Source organism: Zophobas morio, unplaced genomic scaffold (genome assembly GCF_036711695.1).
Source record: "Zophobas morio isolate AGI-343-1 ecotype UQ-CSIRO unplaced genomic scaffold, CSIRO_AGI_Zmor_V1 ptg000049l, whole genome shotgun sequence".
Lineage (NCBI taxonomy): Eukaryota > Metazoa > Arthropoda > Insecta > Coleoptera > Tenebrionidae > Zophobas > Zophobas morio.
The window spans coordinates 1,844,640-1,861,582 of NW_026972154.1; the positions used below are offsets into that span (position 1 = coordinate 1,844,640).

Here is a 16,943-nt window from a genome sequence, read left to right on the forward strand (position 1 = left end):
ATGGCGACTTTCATGAACGTGGAACGTCGCCAAAAGGTGCATTCAGATTAAAAGACACATTAGGAGCGGGAATATCGAAAACTTTTCAGGTAATTAACTTTTATTTATGCATAAATTGTGCAGTGCGTTTTTTCTAACACTGGCCATATAGAGATTCCCATCTCAAGGTGTCTACCCCATACTAACTTATATTTTGGTGACTCGATTTTTGCCTTGATGGTTGAACACTGTCACTGTAGGTAGAAAACTAGAAATATTTTGATTTGATATTCGAGTAGATACTTCGTATTTCGAGTATGAGCATCTACTGAGTTTTATTTATATCAACCATTGTCAAAAAATTGATCGAACGTTGTTTCGACAGAACTTTCTTCGCAGCAAAACTATAATGAAACATATTCAGCATTTTCGAGTTGAGTGTTTTCTTCACACAATTTTGTGATGACCTAATCAACATTTACGAACAACACGTATACCACCTTGGATTGGTGCAGTGTAATACTAAAAATAACTGTATTGTATTCCCAAAGTTATCTGCGAAAATCGAGTGAGCCGGTCCATCAATTTTTTGGGGGGAATAAATAAATATTCTTAACAATTTACCATGCTTACAATAACTTTAAAACGTCTGCAAGATCTCAAAGTATTCATTTTTGCAACTCTTGAGTTATTCACTAAAATAAATTGACTGATCCATATATTTTTTTGAGTCACTGTAAAAGCAAATTTAAAAAATATGAATGCAATGATAAATTACGAAAATATACTGATGATACTGCAGATTTTAGATAGGAAGTTGCGAATACCCAATTCGAGAAAGAGCTGGATCACCGAGATATGGATTTAAATAGAGGCCGCCGCCGATAATGATTCATTCATTATTCAGTCAAGAGTGGAGTGCATTTAAGTTGCGAAGTTGTTTTGTACGTAATCGCAGTTAGTCGTGTAAATACCAGTTAAAGAAATAAATAGTTGAGTTTTTACCTACGCCCGATTAATTATTCGCCCGCCAATCGTAACAATATAGTCAAAATTAATTCCGAATTTGTATCTGCATTTATTTATTCTGAAACGTTTTCTTACCGTAGTTCTTTTCTAAAGTAGCAATATAGTGGCCTATTTTACCATGAACTTTTCAAATATTTTCTTAAAAGTCTGTTAAAAGCTGAACGGACTATTAAGGGCTTTTTCTGTCTTCCAAACACTTAAAATATTTTGACATTTGCCTATGGCTGCATCAAATCTTAAAATTAGTTATTTAATCTTCAGAAAATGGTCAACGTTAAAAATTGCGGCCTAACCAAGTACACCATTTTGTAACAACTGGTTCCGGAGGCAAAGATGTGTGGGGCAATTTTTCACGATATAATTGAACCCATTAAAAGAAATTAACCGTAATAATTAAAGAATTTACTTGAGGAAACTTTTGCCTAATTTATTCTGCTACTCCATTTACTCTGTGAGCCAAACAAGTAACGTGGACCCGATTAGAGTAAATTGTTTTTAATTGTTGCCCAGCTTTTACCATATAAATTGCGCCATCAAATAGCATAAGTAATTTTTTCCATTGGAACTTAAACATTCATTTACTAATCTCAAAATACTTGAAAGATTTGTTTCTTTTTGTGTCTACATGCTATTAAATACTTGCTATATACTTGTGTATTTATTGGCTGCTGGTCTATACTTGAAAAATTTTTTAACAGAATTATTCTTCTTATGTTTATTTCGTTGGACGTTTCGGCAAGACGTCCCTTCCCTTTTTAAACAATTATTCGTCCCTGAAAAACTACATGTACCTGGAATAAAATTTAACCATCCGATAACACAAAACACGTTGTTATAATAAAATTAAAATTATTAGTTAAAAATTAAAATTTTCCCTATCTTTTTTTCCTACACTTCCTCGTCTTGTTCGTTGTCGTCTATGCGAACAAGATGAGAAAGTGCAGGAAAAAAAGTAAGGGAAAATTTTAATTTAAACAACTATTTCGAAAAGAAAGAACTTTGAAAATTATCATATTATCTTCCATCAAAACGGGGTAAAACCATGAAGGAGATTGAAAAATTTAAAGTGAAACCTCGAAAAATTGCAGAAAATATCATAAATAAAAAATCAAATAATTGAAAAATCGGGAAAACACAAAATCTGAAAAATCCTAAAATCGAAAAATCGAATTGGTATGAATGTTAAAATTGTCCATACAAAGCTAAACTGGCGTCGCAATTCGAAATCATGTTATTTTTCAACATCTGAATCAAGAAAAAGTTAAGTGCCAACTGTCCATAAAAGTAAAGCAAAAACTAATCTGAGACGGCATGTAAAAATCCATCTGGAGATCAAATTCTATCAGTGCGACTATTATTCATACAAGACGAAACATAGTGATCTTTTAAAGCGTCATATAAATAGCGACCATATGGATGGAACGGATGTTAAGGAGTAAAATCAAAAACAAAAAATGGAGTGCATAGTTGAAAAATCGGAAAAATTAGAAAACTGAGAAATCGTAAAATCGAAAAACTGAAGAACATTTAAAAAGCAAAAATCACTACCAGTTAGAAAACGTGCTTAGACCATTCAAACCTGCGCCATTTTGAATTGCACAAATGTGCTTTGGTGTGATTGGTCGACACGATTGTGGAATTTAATCTAATCTAGTTGAACTGGGAGTTTTGATTTGTGCGGTTATGTTCCTTCAACTTGCACGTGTGTAAAGAAATATTTCATCCTTTCCGGCATTTGGGTAAGAAAAATGCCAGTATTCTTCTACAGTGTGATAAAACAGTTTTAGGTGTTCAAAATTTCAACTTTGAAATACTATGAATGAAGTAATCACAACAGCTGGGAGGTCTTCATGGAAAAACGTATACACCTGTGTGTTGTGCCCTTATTTTTCAACTTCGCTTTTCCTTAAGGCGAACCACATGAGACGACACTAAATCCCCCAGGAAACATTTACTTGTGACAACGCCAAAATGGAAGCTCATCACTCTACGGACTACGGCTCTAATAGAGAATCTAGTAAAGAAACATCTAGTGAGGATTCCAGCATAGAAAACTACGGTTGCGCAATATATTGCTTTGAGCCAAATCTGTCGTTGAAGTCGTTTCAGCATACTTCAGCATGCACGGAAACGAAAGAAAATCTTCAAAGTGTGAGTTCTTTGAAAGAGAATACCACATACAACTCCGACTTCAAGCAAACTGACAAAGTAGATTGGTTTTATTGCGCCGAATGTTCCTACAAAGGTAAACTCAAAAAATATTTAAAACGTCACATTCGGGATTGCCATTCGACCAAGCGGTATGAATGCGACAAGTGCTCATTTAAATGTAAAAGAAAGATGAATTTAACACTTCACATAAATAACGTGCATTTGAACGACAAAGACGTTAAATGGCGCAAATGCAATGAATGTGCTTTCAAAACTAAGTATGGAGTATCTTTAAAAAGACACGTAAATGGCAACCATCTAGACGACACAAAAATTAAATGGTACAAGTGTCACAATTGTTCCTTCAGAACCAAACGAGCAGAGAATTTAAAAAGGCATGAAATATCTATACATTTGAATGATGAAGAAATTAAGTGGTATAAATGTGAAGACTGTTCATACAAAAGTAAAAGAAACAGTAATTTAAAAAGGCATGTAAAAATCCATTTGAAGATCAAATAGTATCCGTGTGATTATCTCATATAACGCAGTGAATATTTAAAGCCTCATATAAATAAGCGCTGTTTGGAAGGAACTGTAGTTAAATGGTATAACTTACCTTTACAAATTTAAAAGTGGACCTTTTTTTTATGAACACGCGTGTTATTTAGTTGAGGTTTAGTTAGGTGTCGTAGTATAACGGTGAATGTATATACATATATTTTTTGTTAGTCCGTTTTTTGTAGCATTTGTGTCAGACTCTGTTATGTTTTATATTTTGTGACCATCTTTTTATTAAGATTATGACTAGAAACATTTTAAATGTTTTTTTTTTACATTACATACATTAAATAAACAGTGGCCTAAAATCGCTTTCGAATAATTTGAATTTAAAAAATGAATTAAGAAAATCGTTAAACATCGCCATCTTTTCAAGTTTTTCGCGTTTTTAAGAAATAACAATATATTATTAATACGCAAGAGCAAAACATAAAGTTTAACACATGACGTTACCATGAGACTGTAAAATGAATTACATAATGAAAAACTTTAGGACTTTCAAAAAATTTAATGAACGAATACAATATTTAAATAATAGATTCACTTTCAAAGAAGAGAACCAAATGAACATTCTACATTACATATACTTACAAAGTATAACAGTTATTCATAACGAGAAAAATTGTTTAAAAAATAACTAGTTAAACAATGGAAAATTTTAACCAAACGATATTTATACAATATTTACTTCTTTTTCACTGGATGAGGAAATTGTGTTCCAACTTCTCTCATTGGTTTTTGCTACACATACTGAATTTTATGTGTTCCAGAAACAAATTTAGTTTTTAAAACTTTTCGTTTCAATAGCTCTCGGTTACATCACTATGGGTTACATCATAATCATGTTGAGAAAAATGTTCAAAATTAATTCCTGTAATATTTTCTTTTCTTACAGAATTTGAAAAGGTCTACGGTCTTGATATTGATGCCTGTCAGACAAAATATATTTATATTTTGAAAAATTTCTCTTGATTTATTAAGAAAAAAACCTATTAATGCAACGTTTTCGTACCGTATAGTTCTTCTCTAAAATAACATTAAATTTGTTATAGTTAAAAGCATTTTTAAGCTGAGGACACTATCAAGGGCCTTTTCTGTTTTCCTAACATTTAATTGTCTTTGAAATGAATTTAAAATCCCAATATTAGATTAAAATCTTCGGAAAACGGACGACGTAAAAAATTGCGACTTTTAACCAAGTGCATTCACTTGTCACTGGTTCCGGAGGCCAAGGTATGTGGACTAATTTTTCACGTTTTAATTAAACTCTTAAGCGGACACTTAAAAAAAAATTACCGTGCTACTTAAAGAATTTACCTGAGGTAACTCTTGCCTAATTTGTTCTGCTACTCTATTTACTCAATGAGTAACGTGGACCAGATTAGGCCAAATTGTTTTTAATTGTTGCCCAGCTTTTACCATTTAAGTTGCGGCGTCAGACAGCATACGTATTTTTTTTTCCGTTGAAACTATTTTAGGCAAAAAAAATCATGAAACATTCATTTACTAATCTCAAAATGTTTACTTAAATGATTTGTTTCTTCTATTTATCTACATTCTATTAAATGCGATGGCCGAGACTCATTTTCACTCAATCGTCCTATTAATAAATTTGCAATATAATGCCTACAAGTATGGGTGGTTTTATCCACAACAACACCTATAGAGCGTCCACCAACATGTTTTTAAAAAGTAGTCAATGTTAAATATTTTGGTATTTAAGCCCGCACTAAAAGCTTTAAAGTCTTCACACCGTTATTTAGTGAGACATAAACAATTTGTCACTAAATTCGGGTTACATTTCTTAAAAAACTAAACGATTAAAAAATAAAGAAAAAAGTTTTTAGAACAACCCTTCTGCTGGACACTTACTGATTAAAATAAAATTAAAATTAAAAACCCAAGAATTCAAAATTATTTTTTATTTGGTCGACGCCATCTGTGACGAGCCGCCACTAAATTTATTCACAAGAAAATCGTAACAAAAAGACGAATAACAAGTCCCCAAAACATAGTAATAAAATTCGAAAATTTGCAAATCTTAATTACTTAACAGGCATGTCATCATCTGCGTATAATACCATGCAAACAGTAATCAAACTCAACCATGAATCCCCGAACGTTAGAACAAAATCCGCATATTCGCAAATTGCAAATATCATTGGGCTTGTCACACATTGCAAACAACATGCGCAGAACCGTACACCATAAAAATCGCCAATCGCAATTACTTCCATTCGAATTTGTACCCAAACTAAAAACAGCTGCAGACGAAACGCAGACGCATAAAACACATCAAAGAACACCGCCTTCACGAACGGATGCAACAGGCTGACGAAATGTGGCGATGACGACATGGGAACCATGACGCAAGTTGAAAAAACCCCATATTAAACCCTATAAAACAACGAAATAAGACCTAAAGTCGCGTTCCGAATATCACATAAGTCACAAAGAAATATGGCTCAGTAACGTCGCGGGAGACAAAATGAATGGGTAAAAATCCCTATAAAAGCAGTAACGCTTGAAGTGATTTTAATTCAAGTTCGGAGTTGCAGTCGAAGACTACGTCCGTATCCGTACGGAGTTTTTTTACTATTTTTGGTGAATTTTCAAGAAATCCGAACTTAGAAAAATTTACTGAGAGCGAGAAGAAGATAGAAAAATCTCTATACTGCATCTGTGAAAGTCTACATTTCAAGTCATATTTAACTTATCTTGCTCTCCTTTTTCCATAATGCGTTTAATTTATGCTTTTTTTCGGGGGTTTGGCGTGAACAGATAGCACAGAGGCGAAAGGAATTTTTAGCATTAACAGATGTTCTCGTTTACATATTAACATTGTTTAGAAGGTATCGCAAATAATTAGGGATTTATTAGGTGAATTTAAAGTTTTTAATTGCACGACAATATTAGATGAGTTTTAGGATTAAATTTAATTAGTTTCGTGATTTATGTTCGTAGATTTTAAGGTTCAATGGTGGAACACAACTGCGTGGTGCTTTTTAACATAAATTTGCATATTTTAGTTATGTAAGTTTAATCTCAATTCTTATTTTGCCATTCTTCATTTACATATTTACTCATTTATCCTTTTATGTTTGTAGTCTAATTTGTCTATATATGTATTAAAATGTTTGCCTATTTCCTCTTCCCCCACAAGCAATTTAGCGCTTCCATTTCCAAGGAAATGGGCCTACACCCAAATAAATAATTTTGTTAGTGTCCAAATGCTCGGCCGCGGTCAAAAACCATTTGGGCACGACAGATCCTTTAATACTTTCGTTTTTTGAACTTTCAAAGGATCAGAAATAGTTTCTAAATCGTCAGTTACTGCGGACGAAAATTTGCAGTTTTAACAGTACTCAGAGTAGATTTAGGTAGCCAAAGTTGCATTTGTTTTCGTACTATAATAGGACGGTTGTAGACAACCAAAATGTCGATGTTGGAGTGTTTCGAATTCTCCTGTTTTACAATGTGACAACGTGACGTCCTGACAATAAGACAACGTCATTACGAAACTTGGAGTGGGGAGTGTAATGCGCGATGAGCCAACTTGTTTATTGCTCCATGTTTGCCCCTCCACGTCAACTGTTCTGTGATAGGTCGTTTCAACTTTTAAGGTTATGCACCAAAATTTCTCCAACAGATTTAATTTGTATGGTTAGGTGCGTCCAAATTGCACCTGCATGAAAAAAATTGTGATTGTTTTCAATTGTAATTGGGCTCTAACGCGGTTAGGTATGAAAACAGCCAGTATTCATCCATAGTGTGATAACACGGTTTTAGGTTGCCAAAATGTAAACTTTGGACTACTGTGAAGCAATCGCAACACGTGGAAGATCTTCACAATTGTAAACTGTGCCCTTATTTTTCATCTTCGCTTTTCCTTATGGCCAACCACATAAGAAGACACTGTTTCTCCCAGGAAACATTTACTTGTGACAGCGCCAAAATAGAAGCTTATCCCTGTAATAACTGTGATTTTAAAACGGCACTGAAAGTTTTGTTGAAAGAACACACTGATAAATATCATAGGCTTAAAAGAGAATATAAAGACAATTTATTATGTGACGACTTCTGCATCCAAACCTACGTTTGTGAAAAATGCAACTTTCAAACAAATATGTCGTTGAAGTGGCTTCAGCATACTTCAGAATGCACGGGAACGAAAGAAAATCTTCCAAGTGCGAGTTCTTTGAAAGAAAGTGCTACATACAATTCCGACTTCAAGCAAACTGACGAAATACCTTTGTATTACTGCGCTGAATGTTCCTACAGATCTAAACTCAAGGAATCTTTAAAATATCACATTGAAATTAGCCATGCTAACAAACAGTATGCATGCGATAAGTGTCCGTACAAAAGTAAACGTAAATCCGATTTAAAAGTCCACATAAATAGAATCCATTTAGATGAGCAAGAAGCTGAATGGCACAAGTGCCAAAAATGTCAGTTCAAGAGTAGAGCAAAAGGGGATTTAAGACAACACATAAACTACATACACTTGAACGACGAAGACGTTAAATGGTTCAAATGCAATAAGTGTGATTTCAAAACTAAGCGTGGAATAACTTTAAAAACCCACGTAATTGTCAAGCATCTAGACGACGCAAACATTAAGTGGTACGAATGTGGAAGCTGTTCATACAAAAGTAAAACAAGAAATTATTTAAGAAGGCATGAAAAGATACATTCGAAGATCAAATAGTACCATTGCGATTATTGTTCATGTCAGCTAGTGAACATTTAAAGCCTCACATAAATAAGCGTCATTCAGAAGGAACTGTAGTTAAATGGTACCAACTACCTTTACAAAATTAAAAGTGGAACATATTTTTATAAACAGAAAAAAAACGTGTGGAAATTAGTTTAGGTTTTAGCATGGTTTAGTTTAGTTATTTTTTTTATTAATTATATTGTAGCAATTGTGTCAGCATTCTGTAATGTGTTATATTTGTGTGACCATCCTTTTATTGAGGTTATGAATAAAAAGATTTTAAATGTTTTTTGTTTTTACATAACTTGTATTGCATTGGCTCAAGATCTTCTGGAAGTGTGCAAATGGAGCTCGGAATTGTTACTTTCAGTTAACATTACAAAATGTAGAGTTCTTTACATTGGGAACGCCAATTCCCAACATACCTATTTGATAGACGGTGTAGACATGTGTAAATTTGGGTCTCATGTCGACTAAGGGGTGAACATGCCCTGAGTACTACTAGAAATGCGAACAAAATGGTGTATTTGTTGGCGAAAGCATTTGCGAGTAGTCATATATCTGTCAATAACAAGGTCTATAAGAGTTATGCCAGCCCGGTACTTGAGTTTGCCAAGTCTCAGATTCTTCAACACTTCAACGAGATATCAAATTTTCAGAATCTGTGCAAAGAAGGCCACAAGAATTCCATTTGGTCAAATTCGGCCAAAGTATGCTGACAGACTTGCAATGATGGGTCTTCCAACGCTTTCAAATCGACGTAAGAGAGGTGACCTAATTTTTACTTTTCGGGCGCTTAAAAATCCGCATCAGGCACAAAGTCATTTAATAGATAAGGTTGCCACATTGGGATGCCATATTGATACGTCACAAGGGGCTCTCAAATGGCGCGAAAACTGCCCGTTTTAAATACTCGAGTAACGCACTAAAAACGGAAACTTTTAATCAAGTGACCGCTTCTACTTCGCAAATTTCAGTCCTGTGTAAAGAACAATAAACCTCAAGAAAAATGTTTTGCTGCCAGTAGAACTTGAAAATAACAAATGCGACACTATTAACTAATTTTTTTTATGCAAAAAAATCTGAAAATCTGCATTTACTGGTTTACTTTTTCCTTTCTAGTAATATATCAAAACATTTCATTTTAGCTTAAACACAAATAAATTTAATTTTTTTTTGTTAGGCAAACACCACTTTAATTCACTGTAATATTAAACTTGTGAAAATATGACAACTAAACATTAACACTACTGGGAAGTAAAAATACGTAAAATTTTATAATAATTTTTATTTACATACATCAGTTTTAGCTAATTTTTTAAATTTTTTCGTAGCAGTACCAACACCAAACGTCAGAATTAGCGGTACAGATCGTACAGATTAAAGGCATCAGCTGATCGGTCACACCAACTCAAAATTACAAGTTACTAAAAATTCCCAAGTAATACCAACCTCATTTTGACGTCACATGGGGCTGACACCTCTCCTCCCCCGTAAGCGATTTTGCCCACATACTCGTTTATGTGGTAACCTGTTCTCTATTAACTAACCTTGCATCAGGCATTTGTTTCCCCTGAATACACTTATTAGAACTAGATGGCATTGTTTAAAACTAGTGAAAGATAAATTTCGATCCACAGTGAGGCAACATTTTATTTCCAACAGAGTTTTCGAGACGTGGAACGCTTTACCAACCAATATTGTTGAAGCTGATTCAGTGACTGGTTTCAAAATTAAATTTGATAAACATACCGGATAAAATTATTTGGATTCGTTACTTATTTGGGTAACTTACTTTAAATACATACATTGTTCAATAAGTATGTGACTTCATAACGAGACAATAAAGTCAAAAACGGAATGAGCACACCTGTTCATTGTTTCCTTCCTTGTTCCAAATGAACATTCTACATTACATCTACTTACAAAGTATAACAGGAACATCCACCTGTCATTGGTAGTCAAAGTTATGTGGAGTAATTTTTCACGATTTAATTAAACTTTTAAGCGGACACTTAAAAAAAAATGACCGTGCTACTTAAAGAATTTACCTGAGGTAGCTCTTGCGTAATTTGTTCTGCCACTCTGTTTACTCAATGAGTAACGTGGACCAGATTAGAGTAAATTGTCTTTAATTGTTGTCCAGTTTTTACCATTTAAGTTGCGGCGTCAGACAACGCACGTAACTTTTTTTTTCCGTTGGCAAAAAAAATTGTTGAAACATTCATTTACTAATCTCAAAATATTTATTTAATTGATTTGTTTCTTCTATTTTTCGACATGCTATTAAATGCGATGGCCGAGGCTCATTTTCACTCAGGCGTCCTTTTAATAAATTTGCTATATAACGCCTACAAGTATGGGAGGTTTCAACATGTTTTTAAAAAGTAGTTAATCTTAAATATTTTAATATTAAAGCTCTCTCCAAAAGCTTTAAAGTGAGGTCACCGTTATTTAGTGAGACATAAACAATTTGTCACTAAATTCAGGTTACATCTCTTGAAAAACTAAACGATTAAAAAATAAAGAAAAAAGTTTTTAGAACAACCCTTCTGCTGGACACTTACTGATTAAAATAAAATAAAAATTAAAAATCCAAGAATTCAAAATTATATTTTATTTGGTCGACGCCATCTGTGACGAGCCGTCACTAAATTTATTCACGAGAAAATCGTAACAAAAAGACGAATAGCAGGTCCCCAAAACATAGTAACAAAATTCGAAAATTTGCAAATCTTAATTACTTAACAGGCATGTCATCATCTGCATATAATACCATGCAAACAGTAATCAAACTCAACCATGAATCCCCGAACGTTAGAACAAAATTCGCATATTCGCAAATTGCAAATATCATTGGGCTTGTCACACATTGCAAACAACATGCGCAGAACCGTACACCATAAAAATGGCCAATCGCAATTACTTCCATTCGCATTTGTACCCAAACTAAAAACAGCTGCAGACGAAACGCAGACGCATTGAACACATCAAAGAATACCGCCTTCACGAACGGATGCAACAGGCTGACGAAATGTGGCGATGACGACAAGAGAACCATGACGCAAGTTGAAAAAACCCCATATTAAACCCTATTAAACAACGAAATAAGGCCTAAAGTCGCGTTCCGAGTAACACATAATTCACAAAGAAATCTGGCTCACTAACGTCGCGGGAGACAAGATGAATGGGTAAAAATCCCTATAAAAGCAGTAACGCATGAAGTGATTTTAATTGAAGTTCCGAGTTGCAGTCGAGACTACATCCGTATCCGTACCGAGTTTTTTTACTATTTTTGGTGAATTTTGAAGAAATTCGAACTTAGAAAAATTTTCTGAGAGCGAGAAGAAGATAGAAAAATCTGTATGCTGCATCCGTGAAAGTCTACATATCAAGTCATACTTAACTTATCTTGCTGTCCTTTTTCCATAATGTGTTCTCGAGTTCGGTCGTACATATGGAGCGTTTAATTTATGCTTTTTTTCGGGGGTTTTCGATACGTTTGGCGTGAAAAGAGAGCGCAGGTGCGAAAGGAATTTTTAGCGTTAACAGATGTTCTCGTTTACATATTAACATTGTTTAGAAGGTATCGCAAATAATTAGGGATTTATTAGGTGAATTTCAAGTTTTAAATTGCATGAGTTTTAGGATTAAATTTAATTAGTTTCGTGGGTTATGTTCGTAGATTTTAAGGTTCAATGATGGAACACAATTGCGTGGCGCTTTTTAACATAAATTTGCATATTTTAGTTATGCAAGTTTAATCTCATGTCTTATTTTGCCATTCTTCATTTACATATTTACTCATTTATACTTTTATTATGTTTATAATTTTATTTTTCAATATATGTATTAAAATGTTTACTTATTTCCTCTTCCCCCACAAGCAGTTTAACGCTTCAATTTCCAAGGAAATGGGCCTACACCCAAATACATAATTTTGTTGGTGTCCAAATGCTCGACCGCGGTCAAAAACCATTTGGGCACGACAGATCCTTTCATACTCTCGTTTTTTGAACTTTCAAAGGATCAGAAATAGTTTCTAAATCGTCAGTTACTCCGGACGAAAATTTACAGTTTTAACAGTACTCAGAGTAGATTTAGGTAGCCAAAGTTGCATTTGTTTTCCTACTATAATAGGACGGTTGTAGACAACCAAAATGTCGATGTTGGAGTGTTTCGAATTCTCCTATTTTACAACGTGACGTCGTGACAATACGACAAAACGTCGTAACGAAACTTGGAGTGGGGAGTGTAATGCGCGATGAGCCAACCTATTTATTGCTCCATGTTTGCCGCTCCACGTCAACTGTTCTGTGATAGGTCGCTTCGACTTTTAAGGTTATGCACCAAAATTTCTCCAGCAGATTTAATTTGTTTGGTTAGGTGCGTCCAAGTTGCACATGCATGAAAAAATTTGTGATTGTTTTCAAGTAATTGCGCTCTAACGCGGTTAGGTAAGAAAACACCCAGAATTCTTCCTAGTGGAATAAAATGGTTTTAGGTTGCCAAAATGTAAACTTTGGACTACTGTGAAGCAATCGCAACACGTGGAAGATCTTCACAATTGTAAAGTGTATCCTTATTTTTTTATCTTCTTTTCCCTATGACCAACCACATGAGAAGACACTGTTTCCCCCAGGAAACATTTACTTGTAACAACGCCAAAATAGAAGATTATCACTGTAAAGACTGCGATTTTAAAACAGAACTAACAGTTTTGTTCAAAGAACACATTCATAAATATCATAGGCTTAAGAGAGAATATAAAGACGATTTATTATGTGCCGACTTCCGTATACAAACCTACATTTGCGAAAAATGCAACTTTAAAACAAATCTGTCCTTAAAGTGGCTTCAGCATACTTCAGAATGCACGGGGAGGAAAGAAAATCTTCAAAGTGTGAGTTCTTTGAAAGAGAGTGCTACATACAATTCCAACTCCGAGCAAACTGACGAAGTACATTGGTTTTATTGCGCCAAATGCTCCTACAAAGGTAAACTCAAAAAACATTTAACACGTCACATTTGGGATTCCCATTCGACCAAGCGGCATGAATGCGACAAATGCTCATATAAATGTAAAAGAAAAATGAATTTAACACGTCACATAAATAACTTGCATTTGAACGACAAAGACGTTAATAAATGCTACAAATGCAATCAGTGTTATTTCAAAACTAAGCATGAAGAAGCTTTAAAAAGGCACGTACAAGTCAAGCATCTATATGACGATGACGCAAAAATTAAGTGTCCCTATTGTGCCTACAGAACCAAACGAGCATCCAATTTAAAAAGTCATGTACTTTATAATCATTTGAATGATGAGGAAATTAAGTGCTACAAATGTGAAAACTGTTCATACAGAGGTAAAACAAAAAGTAACTTAGCAAGGCATGTGAAGACACATTTGAAGATCAAATAGTATCCGTCTGATTATTACTCATATAACCCAGTGAATATTTAAAGCGTCATATAAGTTAATAACCATTTGGATGGAACTAAAGTTAAATGGTACCAACACAAATTAAAATCGAATCATCTTTTTACGAACAGGAAAAATACGTGTGGGATTTAGTTGAGGTTTAGTGCTATTTTAGTGAATATACATATACAGGGTTAGTCACGAGAGAATTACTTCTGAAAATTATTTTTACGCAACCCAAAATACTAATACCCTGTACCACTTGATATTATCTAAATTTAAAATGAAATGCCTAATCCATGATTGCTTTGACTTTGGCAGTGTCACTTTGACGTTAATTAATTTTTAACATTTTTTTTCATCGTTGACTCGCCTCTAGAGCCCCATTGGATCGACGACATACAGTCAGATCAATCTGGGCTATACTGAAGCCGTAAGTGCTCTACCAATGTTGTCCGCCGCTAATGTGCATGTGTTAATTCGCCATCTCTGCGTCACCTAGAGCCTCTTCGAAGTGCAAATTTGCAACCTCTGGACTTCTTCGGCCATCCATTTACAAAAAAGCCGTAGCATCCCCCCAAAATGCCCAACATTTTCAACAGATTAGTAGTTAAATTATTTACTTACTTGTTTGAGTTTGTGTTGTAACCTTTGAATAAAATGCCGTAAAAGGAATTTTTAGAAATAATTTTCTCGTGATTAATCGGTTGCAAAAGATCAACAGGCACACTGACAAATTTATTAGCGGCTCCGGAGGAGATTTCCGACTGGATGCGGTACCACCATGGACACTCGCGTAACCTCCTTTTCCACAATTGTCAAAATAAGATTGTCAAACTCAAAGCAATCATGGATTAAGCATTTCATTTTAAATTCAGTTAGTATCAAATGGTACATGGTATTCGTATTTTGGGTTGCGTAAAAATAATTTTCAGAAGTAATTCTCTCGTGACTAACCCTGTATATACATGTATTTTTTGTTAGTTCGTTTTTTCTAACATTTATGTCAGACTCTGTTAAATGTTATATGTGACCAGCTTTTATTAAGATTATGATTAAAAATATTTTAGATTTTTTTTTTACATTACATACATTAAATAATGTGGTGTCCTAATTTGAATTAAAAATTCGCGCCGAAAAAAAACAGAAACCCGAAATCGCTTGCGAATAAAGTGAATTTGAAAAATGAATTAAGAAAATCGCTAAACATATGCAATTTACTTCACAAAGCCTTTTACTCTGTTGATGAGTACCTACTTACTTCATAAATTTGAACGTATTTATTAAAGTTGCTTTATTATATTTTACAATAACTGCTGTGGATCTATAATAATTAATACAATCATTGTTATGTAGACTTAATTAGTATTGTATCATCTTACTTGTATTATTTAAATTTCTTAATTATTATCTTTGTTTTGGACGTGTGTAAATACATTTGTAGAATGACACCAATAAACTCTATCTATCTATTTATCTATCTATAAAATACAAAATGTTCGAAAAAGTATGAAATTTAATTTTGCGAATTTTATTTTTACTTCTTGAGCGTAAGTAAATAAAGTATTGTAATCAAGTCTATCGGAGGGCGACTGGGTTCTTTTATGTTTTCCAACATTTCATGACCCATAGAGTATGAAAAATTAGGTCTCATGGCTCAGTCTGTGTTCAGATTTTTATTAGGCAAATAATCTCCAAAACTACCGGACCGATTGTATTTTATATGTATGTTGAGAATACCGTACAGATGGTAAAACTCTGGCCAAAATTTGCCCAATCTCCCTATCAGTGTCGTAACATCTCAAAAATGTCTATAATATTTTATAAAATAGCTACTATTTTACTTTTTTAATTTTTCGAAGAAGCGGGATTTGTGGAACTGCACTTAGGGGGCGAGGTAAGTCCTGTCGAATAATTTTCGACCAATTTTTTAGATTTGCTTAAACAGGTGGCTCAAAAAAATTAATGAATGAATCAATTTATTTTACACTGCACCAATCCAAGTTGATCTACGTGTCCTTCCAAAATGTTGATACCGTCATTACAACTCAACTCGAAAATGCTGGATATTTTTCATTGTACTTCAGGAGCGAGGGAAGTTCTGTCGAAACAACTTTCTACCATTTTTTTTACATTGCGTACATAAAATAAATTAATGTATGTATATAACGCGTTTATAAAATAAAGCACACAATATGTGAAATGTAAGGTTCAATAAATACATGACTTAATAACGAAAGAGTAAAGTGAAAAACGGAATGAGCACAGAAAAAAAAACGTGTTGCAGTTAGTTGAGGTTTAGGTCGGCTCCGTTTAGTTATTTTTTTGTTTAATTACTTTTTGTAACATTTGTGTGGGACTCTGTAATGTGTTATATTTTGTGTCTATCTTTTTATATATATATTATTGTGGTGTCCCAATTTGAATTTAAAGTTCGCGCCGAAAAAAAACCAGCGGCGCCAATTGCATTGGAATAGTTTAAATTTGAAAAATGAATTAAGAAAATCGTTGAACATAGGCAAGCATGTGTAACTTTAGTTTCTTTGCTGGTGCTTTGGTAGTTTGTCGAGGGAATGTGTGATTAGTAAAGCAGACCTGTTTGGTTGAGATGCGTCACTTGTTTTTCTGGTGGTACTTGGGTTAAGTTTACTTTGGTTTGGTAATTTCATTACATAGTCTTTGTTTAAAAGAAACTTAAATCGCATCGACGCCGCAGTATGTGAATTTTTGACCATGTTTGACCGTTTACGTTAGAATTTTTAAGCATGCCTGATTCTAACACAGTTTAACAGTCATGAAAGTCGTTATCTAATTTGACGCAATCTCTCGAAATTATACATTTTATTTTCCTTTTATGAACCGAAGAAATAAGGAACGTTATTCTAGTGATTGATTCTCATTTCGAAATTTTTAAGCATCTTTGAAAATTAGCAGTGAAGTAAATGTCGTCGTGAATTCGAAGAGGGAAATGCTGAGTTTATCTTTTATGTGTTCTATGGCTTCAATTTTGGAACGTTTAAACTCGGACATGCCTCTCAAAGCGACGTGTGTACCGAACGACATTTTGTGATTTCGACC

The 16,943-nt window shown here is 33.8% G+C and overlaps 1 protein-coding gene across 1 annotated transcript; it reads left to right on the forward strand.

Moving 5' to 3' along the window:
* Positions 1-3,834, forward strand: LOC135142569 (zinc finger protein 761-like). The gene is made up of 4 exons (XM_064074289.1): positions 1-36; positions 2,953-3,650; positions 3,711-3,767; positions 3,831-3,834. Exons 1-4 carry the CDS (start codon positions 1-3, stop codon positions 3,832-3,834), a joined length of 795 nt encoding a protein of 264 aa, XP_063930359.1.
* Positions 3,835-16,943: the final 13,109 nt, after the last annotated feature.

What these genes read in the sequence shown, in the direction of transcription:
- LOC135142569 (XM_064074289.1), top strand. Translation starts at nt 1, where the DNA reads ATGGCGACTTTCATGAACGTGGAACGTCGCCAAAAG. An exon ending in ACGTGGAACGTCGCCAAAAG is followed by an intron (nt 37 to 2,952) that starts GTGCATTCAGAT and finishes TAAATCCCCCAG; the next exon opens with GAAACATTTACTTGTGACAA. An exon ending in AGAAACAGTAATTTAAAAAG is followed by an intron (nt 3,651 to 3,710) that starts GCATGTAAAAAT and finishes CATATAACGCAG; the next exon opens with TGAATATTTAAAGCCTCATA.